The sequence below is a fragment of the Gadus morhua genome, chromosome 21 (genome assembly GCF_902167405.1).
Source record: "Gadus morhua chromosome 21, gadMor3.0, whole genome shotgun sequence".
NCBI classification, from domain to species: domain Eukaryota; kingdom Metazoa; phylum Chordata; class Actinopteri; order Gadiformes; family Gadidae; genus Gadus; species Gadus morhua.
The window spans coordinates 19,283,334-19,306,218 of NC_044068.1; the positions used below are offsets into that span (position 1 = coordinate 19,283,334).

The window sequence follows — 22,885 nt, forward strand, 5'->3', positions numbered from 1 at the left end:
ATTGGATAAAACAAATTATTTCTGATAGATATTTCTTAAATGAGAAACAATTGTTGGAGTGAATCAATATTTTTTTGTTTAGGATTTAACAGACGATTTAAATGTATTAACTTCATTCAAAGAATAGAATTATACTTGGTGCCAAGTTGTATTATTTTGTTTTTATGAACATAGGAAATATTGTTTGAGGCAAGCTATATATTTGTCATTGGCTCAAGTTATGTAATATAGATGTGAACCATTACCCATGTTTTTTTTAATTGGTTCAACAGAAGGCTTTTTCCAGTGTACAGCTTTTCGCTGCTCTCGACGCATATGATATACGTCACCACACCCGCACTTGGAACTCGGCACAGAGATGGCACATAGAGCTGGCACATAACTAAAACTCTCCACATGCCCTGACTTATAGTGGTTTTCACCTCTTTCTATGCTTTTATCCTCGCCTTGAAAAAAAAGTGGTGAAGTGGAGCAGAGAGAACGCCATCTCTGTGCCGAGTTCAAAGTTCGGGTGTGGTGACGTATATCATATGCGTCGAGAGCAGCGAAGAGCTGTAGTTCACAAAGCGGCCTCACATAAAACCTAAAATTATCAAACTTCTTCACGAACATTTTTTGTTTTCTTTGCATGAAAAATTATCATTTAAATCCACAAACAACATATGTGTAATCCAGGGCATATAAAGACTGGGACCAGAAAATAAATATTTTCTCTCCATTGACACCCATTCATATTTTTCGATCTCATAGGTCCCATGAGCTCTACCGGAAGGGGCGTGACTTCGCCACTCTATCCAGTATTTGAAGCAAATTTAGTGTGCGCTCTGAAACCCAAAATTTCACCATCATTTTAATAAATATATAGTACTTTCATTTACAAAGCGATTTCAAGTTTTCTTTTCCCCAAATGAACATTGAAACCAAGTAAATAAATGTAAATAAAGGCAATTAAAAAAATACATACTTTTTTATTTTACATTTATTTGCACGGAGCAACCTCTTAATATGTCTTCACTTATTTGAAAGCCATGTCTAGAGCCGAAACCAGAATTAACAGGTTAAAGTATTTCTCAGAACAATATATAGAATACCCTGCAGGTTGTTGTTTTTTACCCCAAAGTTTTTTCACACCTTCGTTTTCTTTTTTTAGTGTATATATTTTTTCCAAATCCTATATAGCATCGATTTTTATTGTAACTTTTATGCAGTTCCCTCAAGGGTTCCGTAATACGAGGGTATAATATAGAGGGAAAATCATTCCAATGTTGTAAACTGTTTGAGGAGTGATTTGACCTGTGGTGGAGCTATGATGCTCTGCCTGACCATTTTTATTTAACATCCACTCAACACATTAGACTGACGTATCCAGAATATTCTGTTAAAATAATTGTATTTTATCCTATTTATATTTGTTACAATTTGAACTGCCGTTTATTGTGAGTGCAGATTTATGTTTTATTATATACTCACTCAGTGCTCACGGTAGGTAACCTATCATAATTACATCTAAATTATTATTAAAAGGTTAACATTTGAATACTATATACAGGCCAAATAAAGGGCAGGCAATGAATTATATTGTCGTTCAATACTTCAAATTCATGATATTAAAATAATATATCAGTTTAAAGTTGAAAGCCCATTTTTACATTTTTTAAATGGAGGTCAGTATAGGAGGTTCAACTGTTCTTTTGTTCTGTTGTTTGCAAATTCAATGAGCTTGTAGGCCTACCTCCTACTAAGCCTGTCAACAGTATAGACGTGCACATAGTGCGAGCCCAGTTTCCAGTAGATGGATTGACAGTGGAAAGTCACATTATCAGTAAATAAAGAAAATTAAAGGCAAAGGATCAAAACATTGAAGTAGTTTAATTTAAATGTATTTATTACCTCCAGTACATTGTTTCCTTGAGCTAGGCAGTTAAAAAATACAGTACACATAACTTAAAACGTTAAAGCCTCATTAAGCATAACTATAACATACATGAAGAACTCTCCTAAAATGTACATCTTTACAAAGTGTTTACAAGAAAAACAAATCCATCTAAAAACAAAGGAAAGTGCAAAAAAGAGCCAATGAGGACTGTAAATCACCACCTGTGAAAATAAAATACAAAAAGGCATAACAAGAAATATACTTCATTTTACTGGACTATGATGGAACTGGTTTGTGATATGAACGAGCAATTGGTTGCATTCTAAGCATCTAAAGCAGTCTTTTTCAAGAAACTGGATTTATGCAGTGCGCAAAATAGAATCTTTACTGAAATATTCACAGTATTTGAAGCAAATTTAGTGTGCGCTCTGAAACCAAAATTTCACCATCATTTTAATAAATATATAGTACTTTCATTTACAAAGCGATTTCAAGTTTTCTTTTCCCCAAATGAACATTGAAATCAAGTAGGTGTTGTAACCATTGTGGGTCAAATAAAAACAAAAAGCAAGCTACGTAGTGAGTGAGTCTAAATTGTGATGTGACATTTAGTTGACTGACATTGATGACTTGAAGTCTCGTGGGGAGTGGAGTGAAAGGGGGGGGGGGGGTAGTTTGATTTAATACCAGTAGCGTGACAGTAGGGAGTGTCCCATGAAGTAAACTAAATAACAAAATAAAATACACCAAATACAGTACTGCATTTTTCTTCCATTCCAACTCGCGTGCAACACGTTTCTCCATGGTCCCTCGTGTAACACAGGTTTTTGAAATGAATGGGTTTTAAATAACACCCGATTGTGAGATGCACGTACATTCTACATCACCATGGATGACACATATGGTTAAGATATATTCTGCAGACTGACTGCAAATGAAGTCCTATGGCTCCTCAACAATACCCCAAATGGATCTGGGCCTGATTGAGAAGCATGTGGCCAACACGGTGAGGAGAAACGCAGTAACCTCAAAATGACCAAAGCTTTGTACAAGCCCGATGTCCGGTGACATTCAAATCCGAAGGATCTCATTATAAACAACTGTTTTTAGTTCCGTCCTTTTGCGTTGGCTTTTCCTAAAAAATTAAAACTTTATTTCAGTGCTGCCACACATCCAGCCTAAGCAAATATGTAACTGCATATTTATGAAAGCTGCCTGTTCAGAATTGTTTAATAGGCATGAAACAACTGAAAACAAGTTTGTGGATCATTTATATTACACAGGTTAAGGTTAACTAGTAATGTAAATACAGTTAAAATAACCTTATTGGTAGTTTAAAAGAATTGCTTTAAAAAGAAAAGATTCAATACTTGCTAGGAAGCAAGATCATGAACGCTTCAGTTAAGTTCCTTTTAAAATGTAAATAATAAATAATGGAGGGGTGTTTTTACAATGATGCACATTCAGTCAATTAGTCCACTTTTCTTGGCTATAACCCTGTGTAGACTGCAGTGGACAAAATACCGTTGGGCTGTACTAATAACAATCTATAGCGGAAGCACTTGATGCGTTAGAAAGACTGAATAGCTTCGTTATAAGATTAGGGCGTAATCTCTTGAACAGCTATGTTTATTTAGATCAGTGAAACATGCATAAAGATCTGGATGGATGCAGCAGCAGCTCACATGCTATCGCACGCAAGATTCTTGGCATCATTGAACTGCATGTTAGGACAACGGTAAGAAGGCAGTTATTGCAGTCGTTGGGGTTGCACTAGGAGGAAACTGCAAATATACCATTTGAGAGATTGCTATTTAAAGTGTAACTTTAGTTTGTTCTTTGTCCTTCTCTTTATCTTGGCATCTGCACAAGCTCGGATGCCCAGCTGACGGGGACGCAGTGCTGCCGGTTGGGTAACACAGCTCGTGATACAGCCTCAGGCGAAGCTGCTGGAGCTCAGACACTGGAACTTCTCCCTCAGCGCCCGGCCCAGGGTAGGCTGGTTCTCCTGGGGCTCGCTCCACAGGTACCTCTCCAGGTTCTCCCGCCCCACCGAGCTCAGCGGCTGGCAGGAGCGCACCGGCGTGCAGGGCAGGCTCTGCGTCTGGACGGGTCCGCCCCCGCTCTGCGGTGCCTCCCCCCCGCTGCTCCGCTCCCCCTCGCACTCGTCCTCCGAGCGGATCTCCACGTAGTCGTCGTCATCGTCGCCGTCATCCTTGAAGTTGGCCAGGTAGTTGTGGGTGGCGGCCAGGATGCTGAGGGCCGACTGGCGGTGGAGGACCACCACCTGCTGGCGGTCCTGCAGGGTGAGCCCGGACCGCCGCAGCTCGCCCTGCTCCGGGAGGCTGCTCTGGCGCCCGGCCCAGCCCAGCGGGGGGCGTGTGGGGCCCAACGCGTGTCGGGCCGGGGGAGAGTCCCCTAAGCCGGGCTCCGGCAGGTTCCTCTCTTCCTGGTCCCGGTCTCCCAGGGAGCCGGTGGAGCGACAGCGGCTGTGCTCTGGGGTCTTTGTGGAGTCGGCGGGGGGCGGGTGTCTCTTGATGGTGCTGTACACGTGCTCCTCCTCCTTTTCACTGGGCGCCGACATGCAGCTGCTCCACCTCTGGGGGCTGGCGAGGGCGGGGGGGCCGGGCTGGGTCCTCAGGGCCGGCACCGAGCAGGCCGGGCTGAGGCGGAGCTGGGGGGTGGAGGAGGCCCGGGCGGAGGCCATCTCGTTGGGCCAGGCCACGAAGCTGGCCAGCTCTCCGTTGCTGTAGGTGGAGTGCAGCCAGTCGTCCTCCAGGGAGCGCTCGGGCATGGAGGGGGAGGAGGGCAGGCCGGGGTGGCGGGAGGGGGAGGCGTGGCCGCTGGTCCCAGGGGGGAACATGACCTGGTCGTACAGGTGGGAGTACTCCGCTATCCTGGCACCTGGAAGAGTGTCACAAGAAGGAATGATCGATACGATGCATATGTTCAACTGAACCCCACGGAAATATTACTGCAAAATAACAATATGATTCAGCTGTATTCTACACCGTCTCACCCTCCACATAACCCAAACTGTGAATGTGGCTACATAGCAAGACGTCCACGTTACCAATGGCGGCGCCTCCCTGCTTCTTCTCCTCCAGGATGGCGGCCAGGTCCATCTGCCTCTTCTCGTCCCTGGAGCGACCGCACGCGTCCCCCGGGTCCATGCTCCTCATGCGCAGCAGCTGGTTGGCCTTCTTGATCTTCTGGCTGTACTGCCGGGCCATGAGGAACACGCGGTTCTTGGTCTTGTCCATGAGGTCCAGGGGGAAGTCCACCGACTCGCCCAGCAGCAGTGAGGAGGAGGCCAGCGGGGCGCCCAGGCCGGCCAGCTCCCCGGGGAACAGGCCGTGCAGGTCCTGGAGCTGGCTCTCCCTGGTAGCGGGCCGCGGGGGCAGCTCCACCAGCGCGTCGTCCTCCAGCCGGAAGCTGCCGCTGCTCAGGCGGGCTAGGCGACTGCGGATGCTCTTGACCGTGCCCGGGGCGGGCTCTGGAGCGGTGGGCGGGGCGGGGCCGGGGAGGGCGGGGCCGGGGCGCTCCTCTGCCTCAGCCCGCTCCTCAGAGGGGTCCTCACAGAGGGGGTCGGGGATGTTGATGATGGGGATGGTGAAGGAGGGCGTGGCCGCCGTGGAGGTGACTGGGGGGTCGAGGTGCTGGGCTGGGGGGCTCTTGGTGGCAGAGCCGCTCTGTGTGACCACGCCGCTGGAGGCTGGGGCGGTCCTGGTGGGGCTGCTCTTGGCCGAGGAGGGCCACCTGGGGGCCTCCCCCGAGCCCACCGGGAAGGCGGCCGGCAGTCTGTCCGCCTTCTTCTCGTTGACCTTGATGTAGTTCTCCAGGTCGTTCCAGATCTCGTCCACCCTCTCTGACATCTTGTCGCCGGTGCGCGAGTGCTGGACGAAGCACTCGGACGCAGACGAGGAGGAGTAGTCCGGCTCAGAGGAGCACCGCATCGCGCCAGAGGCGCACAGTCCCTCATCTTCCCCGAAATGGAGGCTCTCCTCGGACACAAAACCCCCCAGGCCGTCGCTGAACTCTGGCTCAGAGGCCAACAGAGCGTCCCCCCCCTGCTGTTCCTGCTGCATGAGCCGCTCAGCGCTGCCCCGGAGCTCTGCTCTGGGGGGCTCCCTGAAGCAGAGGGTGTCGTAGATGTTTTCCTCCTCCACTATCTTCAGCTCGCAGGGCTTCCCGTCCTGGGAGCTGTTGCTCTCTGAGGGTCTGCCAGGTTCCTTTAAAGACTCTGCGGCCCTCGGACTACAAGCAACACCATCTTGAGCGCCATGTGTCCCAGATTTGCTTGGTATTGTTCCAGGTGTTGCGGGCAGTGTTTGAGGTGTTGCGGGCAGTGTTCCAGGTGTTGCAGGCAGCATTCCAGGTGTTGCGGGCAGTGTTTGAGGTGTTGCAGGCAGCGTTCCAGGTGTTGCAGGCAGCGTTCCAGGTGTTACGGGCAGTGTTCCAGGTGTTGCCGGCAGTGTTCCAGGTGTTGCGGGCAGTGTTCCAGGTGTTGCCGGCAGTGTTCCAGGTGTTGCCGGAGTGCCCGTGGCACTGCTGGAGGCCCATTTGTCTACAGACAAGTCTCTCCGAGAGGGGCGCCCCTCCTCGTCCCTTCGGACCAGCCCCATGCTCTTCAGGTCCTCATAGCTGATGTTGTCGTAGACGTTGTCGATGTCGTCCGTGGTCAGCTGCTCGGCCGAAGACGACCCCGAGATGTCATTGCTGGACGACTCGGTGTGGAGGGCCCCCTCCGTGGGCGTCCCGGGGGGCCTCGGCTCGCTGCCCTTCTCCCCCGCGCTGCTGGCCCGGCGAAGCAGCCGCCCGGGGCTGCCCGGCGGGGGGACCACCTGCACCGTGGGCACCTGCTCCACGTGCCAGCTGCAGGGCCGAGGGGACGAGGGCGCCTCAGGGCCTGCCGCCGGGGGGGTCTCGGGCTCGGGCCCGCCGGCCTCCGTGGGCACGAACATCTGGTAGATGTCCTCGTCGTCGTCGGGCTGCATGGTGCGCTGGCGGGTGGGGAACATGGCCCGGCGGGCGCGGTGGTCCGCCCAGATGTTGCGCACCTGGTGCTGGTCTCCCGGGGCCGTCTGCGCCGGGGCAGGGGACTCGGCGGGCTCCTCGCTCACGTTGGGCGTCCGGAGGAGGGGCGGGTGGTGGCTGCCCTCTCGGACCAGACAGTCCCGGGCCCTCTGCACACGCCAAGGGGACACACGGGGAGGTCAACACATGGGGGCACTGATATCACTGTATACATTATGATAGACAAGATATCAACTCCTCTCATATTACCACTGATATCACTGTATACATTATGATAGACAAGATATCAACTCCTCTGATATTACCACTGATATCACTGTATACATTATGATAGACAAGATATCAACTCCTCTGATATTACCACTGATATCACTGTATACACATGTCTCCTAACAGGCTACATGATAATCTTTGGCATGCAGCTGACTCTGCGTGTGCCTACCTGTAGGTCTGAGGGACTCATGTTGAAGGACTTCCACTGGTCTATGCTGTCCACAGAGGCCTGAGGGTTCAGCCTCTTCCTGCTGCTCTTTCCAGGGACCCGCAGCCTCTTCGCGCCGCCCTGAACACAGTAACGAGGAGTTCAAAGATGGACAATGACACAAAAGACTGACAAATAGCTCTCAATGGTTAATGTGTCTGCACAATTGACATCAGGGCATGTGACAGCAGATTGACTAGATTGCGGCCCGGATTGGCTCACCAGGCCACTGTCATCCTCGTCGTCAGCGTCCTGCTGGTGAGGCTCCTCCCCTTCCTCTCTGTCGCTGTGTTCGTAGTGGTCACATGGGTCCAGGGACTCTTGGGATTGGTTGATGAGGCTGCGGCTGCGTCCAATCGTGCCCAGGGCCAGCTGGGACACCGGGGAGAGCAGGGTGGCTCCTAGACTGGTCCGCTGGGATGGACAAAGTTTATAAAGACCAATGTCAACATTCGTTTTTCATGTTTCTCTGCATTGGTGTGAATATGTTTATGTGTAGTAGGGTTTGGCGATACCTCTATATTTATAACATTGATTTTTGCGGTTTACCTGTCTAAAGGGTTAGCAACTCTTTTAATTAAGTGAGCAGCTGCTGTGCTCTATTCTGCCACAGGGGGGAAACAATCATCTGCTAACCACTGTTGTTCCCCATTCCTGTGGTATACCTAATAAACCCATTAAAAAGTCCACTATAAGGCTACTAGGCATGTTTGAGTAACAACCTTGCTGTTCCTAACCTAGTGTTGGTAGGTTCGACTAGGTAGCTCTTATATCGCTTGCATCCAACAGGGTCAACCTACATCAACAAGTGCTTATAACGAGAGACATATTTTGAGCCGGTATTGGACTTGGACACATCGTGATTTTATGCAACCATGATGTAGTGTCCATTGTAAAAATCCCCAACCCCAGGGTGTGGCCCCTCACAACGTGTGGTCCCTCACAACGTACCTTCTGGCCCTCGGTGTTGGGGCCGCTCTGCTTTCCGTTCTTCGTTACCTTAGACAGAGGCTCTGCAGAGAGACACATAGAGTCAGGCCCAATCCCATTTCTACCCCTTCCCCTTACCCCTCACCCTTGTTTTGATGGGGTAGGGGAAAGGGCAAAGGGGAAGGGGTAAGGGGAAGGGGTAAGATTTGGCCTTAGTCATGGGTTGGACAGTAGCTGTATGAGCGATACACTGCCACTGGTCTGAAGGGTGAGTCCTACCCTTCCGCCGGGCCCGTCGGGGGGAGGGGCCGTCCCGGGTCTGAGGCGAGGCCTTCTTCTCCCCGTCCGGGCTGAAGTGAAACCCTGGGTGGTCTGGAGAGGGGCACGCACACCGCACAGGTAAACAAACCAACAATCCACATTTAAAGGGCGTGTATGTTGCACCATCAATGCCATTCATTGTTTATTGCTGAATGCCGACTTGAAGTGCACTTACGCATAGCATCCATCTCCAGAATGGCTTGCTTGGCCTGGAATACAAGAGATGAAAACCATGGTTAGAGTATGAATTCTTAAAGCGTTATACGCCATTTTGACACTAGGTGGCACTAGAGCACATGTTTCTTTGGATTTCTTGGCCAAACAAAAAGCCCTACAAGTAATCCCCATATCTATCACCACAATGACTCCTCTCAGAAAAGTTATATTTTCCCCAGCGTCTGCTGGGGACCGACAAATGACCAGACAGCAGAGTGATTGTGAGGAAGGAATTAAATGCAGATAGGGAGGCATTATAAATGGCACACAAGAGGAAATAATAGGAAAGTTACAGAACATACCACTCTTTGTTCATAACATCAGCGAGGAAAGCTTGAGTGAGTGAGTGAGTGAGTGAGTGAGTGAGTGAGTGAGTGAGTGAGTGAGTGAGTGAGTGAGTGAGTGAGTGAGTGAGTGAGTGAGTGAGTGAGTGAGTGAGTGAGTGAGTGAGTGAATTAGTGAGTGAGTGAGTGAGTGAGTGAGTGAGTGAGTGAATGAATGGGTGCGTGGTTCTCACCTTGGCTGGGATCTTGGCCGGATGGTTCTCCAATATGAGCCTCTTCAGGTGCAGGATCCACATGCGTTTGTCCTGCTGGGACTTGGCCTGGAGGCAGAGACAGGCAGCACACACACAACGGTTATAGATGCAAAACTCAAAGTAGGTGTAATTAGACGATCAGAGATGCCAAATAGTTGAGGTTGGCCCTTGTACTTTGCCTACACAAAAACACCTCACTAAACACAGTAGTTAGCGAAACAATGTCTGGTCACGCTGAGAACTCAGAATGTGCCAGCGTTTATGTCTAGGGAACGGCCAAACACCTGAAGAGTAGCAGTCACACTTAAACCCATGCTGACCCGGGTTTTACAGTTTAAAACCAAAACACTGACGGGAAAATCGATGCAACCACCCTTCATCCTACGCCCAAAGGTAAAGTGATTGCACACCCTATCATCAAGCCATCAAACCAAGTCTATTGAAAAACTGTCAACTAACCCCATTGGACGATGTAGGAATGCAACAGGTAATGGGAACACACAATCTGACAAGGTTATTCAAAGTCGCTGAAGCTTGTAACGTGCCCTGTTGCAAGTTCCCAACTCTGCTGTACCTGCACTGTGTGTTGGAGTTTGGGGTTCTTGTAGTGGAACACACTGAAGCTCAGCGGCTCCTTGGGAATGATCTCCACCAGCATCAGGTTACAGCACTAGCAGTGGAGGGGCAGAAAGCAGAGAGCCGTCAGACAACAAGATCAAATTCACTTCAAATTCAAACTTAATTTTCCCGTTGCTTTGTTTGCACGGTACACTGGTACGGTGCATTGAAGACACACGAGACGGACAACATACGAGTACAAGACGAAGATAGTCCAGTTTAAAATGTCGAAGTCCAGTCTAAAACATCGATGTCCAAGGCTCAGCTGAATTGTTACCAGCCGTTGTAATGGGTAAAATGGTCACTTGAGTGGATACACACTAGTGTGTGTGGGACCAGGGCACCCACCAGGATGTGAGCCTTGTATGTGTACATCTCCTCCCTCTTCTTGGTGACCAGGAGTAGCTTGTCGAACAGGAACAGGGTCCTCTCGTTCTTGGCTCGCTGCAGCCGGAAGGTGCCCTCCAGGACCAGCTCCCCATAGCCAATCAGATCAGGGCCCTTCCAGTTGGTCAGCAGGCTCTGGATCTCCTGCAGGGAGAGGGGGGGGGGTAAGCTTAGAAAGGGTGACCCCTCCAATGTCTGTCGTCTCTGCCGATGTGTCCTACATCAAACCATTAAAACAATTATATCCACTGCTTTCTAGGAGTTTGGTTATTATTGATTGTTACCAAGCTGCCATTGCTTTCTAAACATGTGTGCCTTGCAAGCTGAAAAGATGTACATACCATTATATCACGGCAATATCCCAATTCCAAACAAATCCCACCCAGCAATAAACAGAATGGTATTGTTTTAACGGAGGTAAGCACACAGAACAGATGGATGTTGCATGGCTGGGTTTTTCCACTCATTACATATCAAATTGAACTGTATTTTTGAGACAAAGATCCAAAAACAACATTTAGAGTCTAGCCCGACACGGCTTTGGGCTAAAGTGTTACCGCACACAGATAACGCCTGAGTGAAATGTAGCCGAGATCAAACAGTGGAAGATACCAGAAGATGCAGTCTTGTTATGCTGCGAAACACAGACCATCCAGCGGTTACATGGAAAACAACGGAGGCTGCGTAATCTCTTCCAAAGATCCAGGATATTTTATTCCACAGACACATTCCTGCACTCTTGGCAGCGTCGTCAGCCTCCCTGTTGATTAAAACAACACTTCTCCTTTCATGTCCTCGTCCAGGACTGACCTCGGCCCGCGGTAGAGCCAGGGCGATGTGGGCTTGATGGGGGATGGGTTAAAAGGGAGGCTTATTCAAACCTGGCAAGCACATAACGTGTTTCTCAAACTGAATCCTATAAAGAAGGGGGCCGTTGGAGGAGCCTAGAGATGTAAAAATGTCCCTTTTTAATAACAGGAATGAGGTAGAAACCACACGGTTAGACGGTCGGGGCGCTCTCAAGCACCACCGCTGCCAGAGAGGCAGTTTACCTCCAAACAAAACACGACTTGTTCCACTTGGGTTTCGGTCCAGTAGGAATTTGGTTGCACTAGTATTTGAGTCAGTAGGAGATCCGAAAAACAAGTTTTGTCCACATTCGGCCTGAGCCAAGTGTGTGTGTGGGGATGTGGCTGCATAGCATTTAGGTTCTGCAGGGGCCACCTACCATAAGGCATTCACCATAACCGGCAGGAACTTATACGCTGACGATTATTTACTATTTTGCTTTCATCTAATTCATGCATTAGTGTCCCACTCATCATTGGGATACGTTCCACGTAGTCTAAAACTGTTTTTAGACTGGTTTAATTATGACAGACTTTCTTTTGTTTCATATTTGTTTTGACCAATGGGTGGCTGGATGAAGTTGTTTGTAAGCGCAGTGGGATTTTTTTGGGAAGTGGGAAGTTAAGCTGAAAAAATCTGTCTGGACACCAAGTTTCCTAGAAAACCTTTAAATGTTTGAATTCAACACCATGTAGAAATGTTTTAATCTCCATATCGAACACTTTACACTTACACTTTACAGTACATCTTATTACTTATCTCTACTTTTTAACACTTTTATTTCTCTTATTACTTATTTTATTTTATTATTATTATTATTTATTATTGTAATCTATGCTGCTACTTATTTTACATATTTTTATTTAACATATCTTTATTTACTTTATCTTGCTGCTAACATTGTTGCTGCTTTGTGGCTGTTGAGGAAGCAAGCCTAAGAATTGTAAAAAGATGTAATAAGAGTCATTCTGATTCTGATTTCGAAACAGGTAACGAGGTTAATGCTCTGCGCACTCTTCCCATGATGCTCACTAAAGCGTAGCCAGACTGCTGGATCTGAGACTAATCTCCTCCTGATGACTTCCTACCTGCTCGCTGGGACGAGTGAACCCTGCGTGTACGGACATACCTGCAGCCTCACGGCGTGCTCGTGCTTCCTCTTCATGTCGTTGATGTGCCACGCCACTCTCTGCATGGTGTCTATGGCCTCCTGCACCACCTCGTAGGTCTCCGTGTCCTTCTCCATGTGGTTGGCTATCTCCTGCACAGCACACAGACCCAGGATTCATTCACTCATTTGGACCGCATCCTGCAATCTGATTGGCGGATCTTGAGGAGTGCCAGATTCTGATTGGTTGAGGACAATTACCAAACGAATAAATGTAAGGGATCTTCAATTAGAACCAGGTACAAATCTGCACTTTATTAGCACCCATAAAACTATTGTGTGGAGGAGTGTGTGTGATGGATTGCTGGTTGAAGCAGCCTCACTTTGCCCCGAGTCAGACAGATTGGACTCTCAGGGCTGAGTATGCATTGACTAATGAATTTGCACCGGTTAAACAAGCCGTCACTACACACATTAAGGGAGATCTACATGGCAACATGGATCACCATCGCTATACATCCTTGTCCTTCAAATTTCCCAATAAACCGGTTTGACCCTGTGTCCTTCTTGTGGAGCAGCCACCCAGGTGGCATGTTGTAGCCAGCGACATGGCTACACATTGCTATTGACTCAAACTACAACACGGAACATGTCTCCCCGAGGGTATTTGAAACAATGTAATGACTATGATCAGCAATATGGCAACTTGTATGAATAAATGAGGGCATCCATCAACGTGTGTGTCTGCATTAAACAGACACAAAAACACACAAGCACTGCAAATGTTACCTGCAAGGGAATACACTTTAATTTAACTACACCCACAAGACCCAATCATCTGCCTGTTCTTGCATTACTCTGGTGGTGTGCATAGAACAAAAGTGTGTGTGTGTGTGTGTGTGTGTGTGTGTGTGTGTGTGTGTGTGTGTGTGTGTGTGTGTGTGTGTGTCTGTGTGTGTCTGTGTGTGTGTGTGCCTGTGTGTGCCTGTGTGTGTTAGTGTGTGTGCGTGTGCGTGTGCGTGCGCGCGTGTGTGTGTGTGTGTGTGTGTGTGTGTGTGTGTGTGTGTGTGTGTGTGTGTGTGTGTGTGTGTGTGTGTGTGTGAAATTGTGCATGTTTGTGCACGCGTTTGTCTGCAAGCAAGCAAGAGAGACAGACAGGCAGACCGGCAGGCAGGCAGCAGACGTACGTGCAGCAGTAGGTGGTACTTGAGGATCCTCTGCACTGGCTTCAGCAGATAGGAGCCCAGAGGCAGGGCGTGTCGCAGAGATTCCTGCCGCTCGCGGAAAAACTTGGCCAACACCTTGTTCCTCATGCACTCGGTGAGCACGGCCACGGACCTGGGGGGGAGGTTCACAGGTCAGTACATGGTGCACAGGAGACGGCAGGCCATGTCCTCCTCTCAGCTAGTGTTATTTGGTGGAGGACCCATGTGGAACGTTTCTATGGAGCCTTTCAATGTAAGGCAAGGGTCTCACACACACACACACACAAAATGAAAGTGGTTGTGTGTGTGTGTGTGTGTGTGTGTGTGTGTGTGTGTGTGTGTGTGTGTGTGTGTGTGTGTGTGTGTGTGTGTGTGTGTGTGTGTGTCGATTTATCGATGATAAAGACATAGGGCCCTATATTGCATCCAGCGCAATTTACTTTCTACACTGACGCATGTGTCATTGCTAGGTTGCAGCTGACGCAGAGTGCTTTTCCCTCCACGCGTCAGTATATTAGGCAGGGCCGGATTAACAATTTTCTGTGCCCTGGGCAACAAGGCTCAAGGCCCCCCCCCCCCCCCCCCCCCCCCCCAAACAATCGTAAAGTCGCTATCATCAGAACTTGGTGGCTTGATGAGTACTTATTGAAAGTTTCAATTGTCTTGACAGCAAACAGCTAGGTAGGCCTTAACTTAACTTAATAGGCCTCACCTCCATTACCACTGTTAATGGCTGTTAGGGCCGGCTGCCCTGGGGAGGGGGGGGTTCATCAGGGGGGATAAGGTGCTTTGGGTGTGACCTCTATCGCGTTGGGGGTCGGAGATGCCGGAGGAAAGCATCTGGCCACACACACTCACTCACTCACTCACTCACTCACTCACTCACTCACTCACTCACTCACTCACTCACTCACTCACTCACTCACTCACTCACTCCCTCCCTCCCTCTCACAAACACCTCCCCAAACCCTCTTGTAATCTGTCCTTGTCCCCGTATAATTCTTTATGTTTTGGTATATGTTACATGTCTGTCACACGTATCTGGGTTTTGTCGTGTTATGTGGTGTCTGTAGATGTATGTTTGCACTTTAAAAAAAAAAAAAAAAAAAAAAAAAAAAAAACCTTGTCAAGGGCCCCTTTGATGTCACGGGCCCTGGGCAAGTGCCCAGTTGCCCTAATGGTTAATCCGGCCTTGATATTAGGGAATGATCTTGTGCCCCAAGGGGCGGTTCGGCGAAAGGGGGAGGCGTGTTCTGGCACAAACGTGGTGCTATTTTGCTAACTTTAAGGGCCCTACCTTGCATCCAGCGCAATTTACTTTCTACACTGACACATGCGTCGTTGCTAGTTTGCGGCGCAAAGCGTTCTTTTCCCTCCTGCGCCACGCGTCGGTAAATTAGGATCTTGTGCCCCAAGGGGCGGTTCGGCGAAAGGAGGAGGCGTGTTCTGGCACAAACGTTCCCTGGTGCTATTTTGCAGTTTCAGTAAAACAATTCCGCCACAAACCAGGAAATACCTGGTTTAAAGTCAGTGGCGCGTTGTTCAGATGCTATTTTAAGGGCGCAGGCATAATGTTGCTTTACCCTAACCCTAACCAAACTTAGCACAGTAAGTTTTCTTTGCCGAAATGTATTTGAGGACTTTCTGAAGTTGTGTAAGAAATCACTATTCATGTGTGAATTAGGCCATATTATTTGGCCATAAACTGAGCCATTTGAGGTTTGAAATTCATGTGGTCATGCATCTGTCTCATCGGAGACTGCAAATGCGCTGTCAAAATAACTACTCGTCCGATTAAAATGCGCTCATGACTCTTAAAGGGGATGGGAGATGGCACTCTCATTTATTCATTTATTTATTATATAGGACTATAATTCTTGCACCTTTTGCACAATACTGTACAATTCTTTTTGTACAGTGCTGTCTTTTGTGTATGTATGTGTATGTATGTATGTATATATATATATATATATATATATATATATATATATTTATATTTATATATGTATATATGTGTGCATGTATACATGTATGTATGTGTGTATATGTATATATATATATGTATGTGTATATATGGTGTTGTATATATATTTATATTGTCCTTAAATTTGTTATTTGTATATTTTGTTTTTCGTAGGTTGTATCTTTTATCTTTTGTGTATGTATGTGTATTTATGTTGTATGTATGTGTATGTGTATGTATGTGTATGTATGTATGTGTATATTTATGTGTATGTATATATATGTATATATATATATATATATATATATATATATATATATATATATATATATATATATATATATGTGTGTGTGTTTGTGTGTGTGTGTGTGTGTGTGTGTGTGTGTGTGTGTGTGTGTGTGTGTGTGTGTGTGTGTGTGTATATGTATAGATATGGATATATATATGTTATATTTTTTATTTTTTATTTTATTCTTAATATTTATTTATTTATTTATTTGTGTATGTATATCTGGAGTTCGTGACAAAAATAATTTCCCTCTGGGATTATTAAAGTATTTATCTATCAATCTATCTATCTATCTATCTATCTATTGCACGTACGCACAAACTCACCCTCCGGTTAATTAGGCTACTTCAGACCAACCCTTTTTGGATACGCGCGGGGGGCGCAAGAGTAATTTATCCGCCGGTAAAATAGCAACATCGCCATAGAACCGCCCACAAAGCTACTTGCATTTGGCGCTTCTCACTTGCGTTTCAGACCGTTAAAATAGGGTCCATAGAATGTGAGCTGTTGTAAATGTAGACATTTCAGACTATGTATTTAAGAATGTGTCTAGGAGTGTATTGAGTGTGTGTGCACGTGCACAGCTAAATTCCAGTTCAACTCTACACAGGCCTTACATTGTTTCAACGGCAACCCGACCTCAGAGCACAGTTAAACCAAGATACATCTGCAGCCTCCATTCCTACTGTCTACGCGCGCGCGCGTGCGTGCGTGCGTATGTGTCGTGTGTGACCTTTGCTGGGGTCACCAGCTGTGTGAGGGTGTGAGAGGGAGAGTGTCCATCTCAAACAGCTGACAATACCGCCCTTCACATTCGTTCACACACACATACATAGAAAACATACATACATTTGGTCGCACATACTAAATCAGCAGTCGATTACAGATTATTAACTCATTAATAATATCAGAGTGCTCATCACAGTGCTACAGAGGAAACCTCCTTTAAGTAGCCTGAGGGAGTGAATAGTGAATATATTATCTTGATGCATAGCTCACATGTTAACCTACACACACTCGCATGATTTTCAACTTGAACTGTGTATGTCTTTATTTGTGTGTGTGCAACACACGGTCGCACATACACCGTACACCACTGCAGCCACTTATGCCTGTCAACACTAGATGTTGAATTAGATGTTTCCTCTAATTACAGCTAAAGATACATGAGACTGTCATTTAATGTGACTTATTTGGCCAACACAGCACACCACACACTAACCGATTCCCTTCCTCAACAACCCAGGCCTGATTCTCAAAACTGCAACTCACACTCGCAAATCACAATTGCTATCTCGCGATTGAAGAATTTTCTTTCGCGTAAACAAACATGGCGGACATCCTGATGAACTATGGAGGAAGTCAGGGAGACAGCGTCGAACTTGCTCTGCATCCATCAAGAAATCTGAGCTTTGGTGACCACAGTGGGAAGGGGGATATCAGGCACAACATCTGGCAAATTATCCTGTAGCGGGTACCCAGCATTACAGGTTAATGGCTTTGCTTAGCATGCCCATACATACATTTATACCCACACACTCTCTGCTCACACTCCGCCCACACAGGTCTCCCGTGAGGCTTGATGCCACGGCCACCAGACAGTGTGGAATAAACCATTACAGCTGGTAAGTACTGTCAGCGGGACGACGATAACGCCCATCTGTCAGTGTGAGAGCTGTAACTTTGTCAACATGCTCCATATAAAAAGACAGAGTGAGAGAGAAAGCCTGCGGCCAAACTGACAGTACACACTTTTCTAAGCAAGGTGTCATTTTGGCTTCTATTGAGGCACACAATGGGGCTAGGTGAGACACTGGGAACGGGGTATGTGGAGGTGAAAGCGCAGAGGACAATGTGAGTCAGGGAAGAAATGGTTTTTATTGTATTAAAGGCCAGGCTGCGATACCATCAGGCTGACACAGTTGAATTGAAGCTGGCGTCTAACGTTGTTTGGAAGCCGTTGCAAGGAAACAGAGTGGCACGGAAGAAGAGCTGACACACACACACACACACACACACACACACACACACACACACACACACACACACACACACACACACACACACACACACACACACACACACACACACACACACACACACACACACACCATCTTACCGTGGGTAGTTGGTGCAGTACTGGGTGTAGATATGGAATTCTTCACTCTGACAGAAAGGAAAAGAACAAACACATTAGGAGTTTGACCTTGACTGTGGTCGTTTTTGCTAAATAAGCAAATCAAGGCATTGCAAAACTACTTAAAAAATGCAGTGTCTCAAAAGTGCCTGCAGCAGCACGACCCAGTTAGGCCAAGTTTGTACAAGTCTGATCAAGTGTGCGTAGGGTAGGGCTGTGCAGGACAGTGTAGCCTGGGCGAGGGGCCAGGTGTTCAGAATTAACTCTTCAATGTCCGCCTGTCTGTCGGTCTGTCTGTCTGTCTGTGTCAACGGACAAAGAGTCTTGTCTACAGCGTTTACTAGTACTGAACTGAAAGGTGAGTCTTATGATGAGCGTGTATGTAACTGTACGTTCTGCCTGTTCCTGAGAGTTCAGATGAAATGACCCCCACACACATCCCCGACGCCCCTTTAATTTAGGCCCTTTCCACCTCGATAGCCGCTCTGTACTTCAAAGACATCCGTGGCAGCCTGACTTATCAAAGCTGGAATGAGAGTCTCTCCTTCTCCGTCTGTGTCAGTGACTCCGTCCTGCTCCTTGTTTCTCAGGCCCCAGCTTCTCTGGATCTCTCTTCATTTCTCCATCTGACTCCAGCCTCCCCCTGCTCCCTCCTCCCAGCTTTTTACTTGGCCTGATCATGACCCTCCTCCCCTCTCCCCCATGACACACACACACACACACACACACACACACACACACACACACACACACACACACACACACACACACACACACACACACACACACACACACACACACACACACACACACACACACACACACAAACATACAGTTGTGTAACTCGGGGAGTCTAATTACACTTGTGTTTGGCTATAAATAAGATGCTTCGGACACAGGAAGTTTAACGGCTATAGGAAGAGCTACCATAAACATGCCGGGTTCCCAGAGCATCATGTACCAAACCACCACAACAGGGGGGGTCATTAGCACACACAAACACACACTCTCTAAAACATGTGATGCGACGTGTTGGGCCGAGTGTACTGAGGGATGTGTGTGAATGTTATGCTTTCCCGCAGTGTCCACGTACAGTACATGTACCATCGAAAAAGTGCCACAAAGCAAGAGCGGAGGGATGCACGACGGAACAGAAACGGTCCATCCCAGCCCTCTACTTCAGAGCCACCCGGGCCGTGTGTAGGAGCCCGATCTGGGCAGCCGAGGTGCTCCATGGGAACGCCTTTAAATTGAAGAGCACAACTCTGCCCGTCTCCAGCAGTCTGCGGCCGCAGACCAGCGGCTAAGCAGAACCAGATGTGCCCCCATTGATTTCTGATGACGCGCACACCCACACACACGCACACAAACACTCGATACACACTCCCAATAGCCCAAGGCAGCATGCACGCCTTAAACCCACAAGACACACACGGCCCTCGAGTAGGAACACATGAATTAGTAAGTTGTAGGCTGGCACACGCGCAAGTGCACAAATGGCAAGCACACACGCGGTTTGAAGTAGCCAGGAGCCCTTGAAATAAACCCTGCTATATAATATGTGGTCCTTGTAAATCCAAATAAGAAATATATGGGAATGAAACGGCCATAGGCTAAATCGGGCCTGGGAACGCTCCGACGTGGTGCTGCTGCATCTTCAGCTTATCTAGGAAAACTATGGATGGGCAACTTAATGTTAAAGGAAAGACAGCTCCTGCTGGCAATTTTTATCTCAGTTAAGATTCCCCCTAGTGTTTCTCACTCTACTGTGTGCTCAGATCCAAGGTTCCTGGGGGGGAGAGGGGACATTCTGCACGGGCTGTGTATCATAGGTCTTTGTTAGGAGCAGAACTGGCCCGGACAAAGTGACATGGGCGTGTTTGCATGACGATTAATATCTGGGGTTCAGTGGAACATTCTGATCTTGTTGCTCAAACAAGCTGCAGTTGGTTCAGTGAGCATGTAGCGACCCATTACAGTAGGAGCCCTCAGAGCTGACTCAGGCCAGTGCTACAGCCAACATAGAAGGACAGACCAGAGAGAGAGAGAGAGAGAGAGAGAGAGAGAGAGAGAGAGAGAGAGAGAGAGACTGTATTTGAATCCTTTGAACACTTTGAAGGGGTTGCAATTAAAAGCCTGCAGAATAACAAACTGTGTGTGTTTTCAGGCGCAAAAGGCATGTGGTTTAAAGCAGCAATTCGTGGCTCTGTGGATCTTCTGACCGTGACTAATTCTTCAGATACTATCCTGACTCCTCTGGTCCCAACTGGAGCTGAATCAGTCCCACTGATAATAGAGGCATCTCACAAAATCACGACCCTCTCAAGTGTGCACACACACACGTCCTCATCCATTGCTCTCCCACTGGATGCCTGTCTCCATGGAGATCACATGGCTTCCAGCGATGACTAACTGTTTCCAAACTCTGGCCGGGATGGTGACCCAGCAGCTGCTTTATGACCTTCTTACAACATAATTAGTGCCTTCAGACACACACACACACACACACACACACACACACACACACGCACGCACGCACGCACGCACACACGCACACACCTCTTCCGCATGAGTTATAGATGATCAGCAGATAAGATATCTTTACTTACTTTAATTCAATCACAAGTTAAAGGTGTATTACTCTTTTCTGCCACTAGGGGTCTCTAAATCTAAACAATAACAAAAGACTTGGTTTGAGGACGTTCTGAATGAGCCAAGGACAATGGGAGTTGTTGTATCCACCACCATTGCTGCTGAAAATTGATCTGACGAGACTCAAGCAGAAACATGAGGTTAAGTGGTAAAGGGCTGTAAATATGACAGATGACCAAATATAATCAACCATTACCATGAATAAATCTACTTATTTCTCTGGGTTTGTACACTGTTGGAAACAATTGGATAATAATTAAACCAATTGCTTAACACCGGTGAAGTCATTTTTTATATTTATATTTTTTATATTTTAATGCGGGAATGTTACATTTAATTAGGCTACTTGTTTTCAGAATTGCTGGTGTTGCGTGTGTTCGTGATAGGCCGGATATTATCATTAACTCCTGCCCGGGTGAACAGAAGTTATGATTAATTGAAAGTCTGCCAATCACAAAGATAAACGGTCACGTTGGTGCAGTCTAATGCCGCTTTTCCACTGCATGGTACCAGCTCGACTCGACTCGACTCGACTCAGCTCGCATTTTTTGCGTTTCCACCGCGAAAACATGGTATCTGGTACCTGAAGTGGCTGTTTTTTCTAGTACCGCCTCGCTCTAGGTTCCAAGCGGCTGAGCCGATGCTAAAAGTTGACGTCGGCAGACGGCCGGCCACTGATTGGCCAGAGAGTGTGACGATGTCACGAGAGCGACATGGCAAACATGCTGGTAACAGCCATAGCAGCGCCGCAGCCAACATATTCCAATTCTTCAACATGCCAGCTAATAATAGTAATGTTATCGATGTCCTCCATTGTTGTTATGTGGGTTCTGTCCATGTGTGGGTTGCGTGAGTGTTGTTTGCGTCGCGTCCAAAATACGTCACGGCCCTTTCGCGCAGCCGACCCCGCCCACGTCCAGGAGGTACTATTTGCTGTGGAAAACGACCCGTGCTGCTACCGTGTCGAGTCGAGTTGAGTCGAGTCGAGCTACATGTGCGGTGGAAAAGCGGCATAATTCCGTTGGATTTCAGATCATACCCATAATTGCATTGTTTTGTAGGTTCCAGAATGGACAGTGATTTTTCTATTTTGGAAAGGGGGGCTGTGGTTGTAATCGTTATCCGTAGAAGGATAGGTTCAATCTGCTGTTCTGTGAATCATGGCCAACGCTAAGAACCCCAATGCAAACACCAGAAAGCAGCATGTAATCAAGGAACCCGGCCAGACCAAATCCTGTTTTAAGAGTGTGTGTGTGTGTGTGTGTGTGTGTGTGTGTGTGTGTGTGTGTGTGTGTGTGTGTGTGTGTGTGTGTGTGTGTGTGTGTGTGTGTGTGTGTGTGTGTGTGTGTGTGTGCGTGCGTGCGTGCGTGCGTGCGCGCGCGTGTGTGTGAGCGCACAAACAATGCTCAGGCAGCAGTGATGCTGTTGCAATGTATTTTCATCCCTGTTATTGTAGCATGCCTATAAACCACCCTGCAGCTGATCTAGTAAAATGTAGTTTTACCCTCATAGGGCCCTATTTTAACGGTCTGAAACGCAAGTGGGAAGCGCAAAGCGCAAGTAGCTTTGTGGGCGGTTCTACGGCGCTATCGCTATTTTACAGGCGGATAAATGACACTTGCGTCGCGGCGCAAGTGTCAAAAGGGTTGGTCTGAAGCAGGCCCGGTTCTACGGGGGTGCATAAGCATGCATTGCACCCCCCAAAAAAATGTTTGCACCCTCAATTGAAAAAAAATAAAAAAGATTATTTTTTTTATAAATATGATAAAAAATAATAAAATACTTGCTCACAAAACAAATTGTAATGAAACCTGTGACAATTTCCATTAAATACCGTTGAGATATCAGCATCCAACATCACTCTGACTGTTCACCAAACTGACAAAATCCCTCCGCATTTATGTATGGTGTTTTGTTTATATGTTGCTTGGCAACAGTCCGCTCAGTGGGGATCTATTTTTGTTGCCGGAAGCAATTTCATTCGTTTATATGATTAAATAAACAAACAAATCAAAATCTATTGTCAATTATTATTATTAACAGTACATTTTACTAGTATAACTGTTGTATAAAGCAATATCACACTCGAGGTAGCAATGTTGTCGCTCTATATCAGCGCTGCTGTGATTGGCCGCCGGCCGGCATCGTGTGCAAAATGCACGCACCCATATAGTATATCTATGGTGCGCACGGTAGTGACGTTGAACTTCTTCGGCAGCAACAGTTATATATCCGTTGGATATCCGTTGGATATCCAATACATGTATTAAATGTATTA

At 47.2% G+C, this 22,885-nt stretch overlaps 1 protein-coding gene across 2 annotated transcripts in view; it reads right to left on the reverse strand.

The window, feature by feature from the left end:
• Window positions 1–1,850: 1,850 nt before the first annotated feature.
• Window positions 1,851–22,885, reverse strand: part of LOC115534044 (pleckstrin homology domain-containing family G member 1) — a 44,622-nt gene continuing 23,587 nt past the window's right edge. For both annotated transcript variants that reach the window (XM_030344626.1, XM_030344625.1), the window contains exons 5-17: window positions 17,938–17,984; window positions 13,549–13,699; window positions 12,383–12,514; window positions 10,366–10,548; window positions 9,974–10,069; window positions 9,379–9,465; window positions 8,821–8,854; window positions 8,604–8,696; window positions 8,346–8,407; window positions 7,617–7,808; window positions 7,356–7,475; window positions 4,950–7,062; window positions 1,851–4,780 (exon numbers count right to left, since the gene is read on the reverse strand). In XM_030344626.1, the coding sequence (XP_030200486.1) occupies window positions 3,813–4,780; window positions 4,950–7,062; window positions 7,356–7,475; window positions 7,617–7,808; window positions 8,346–8,407; window positions 8,604–8,696; window positions 8,821–8,854; window positions 9,379–9,465; window positions 9,974–10,069; window positions 10,366–10,548; window positions 12,383–12,514; window positions 13,549–13,699; window positions 17,938–17,984 (4,278 nt within the window). In that variant the 3' untranslated portion in view covers window positions 1,851–3,812. The remainder of the gene's footprint in view (window positions 4,781–4,949; window positions 7,063–7,355; window positions 7,476–7,616; window positions 7,809–8,345; window positions 8,408–8,603; window positions 8,697–8,820; window positions 8,855–9,378; window positions 9,466–9,973; window positions 10,070–10,365; window positions 10,549–12,382; window positions 12,515–13,548; window positions 13,700–17,937; window positions 17,985–22,885) is intronic.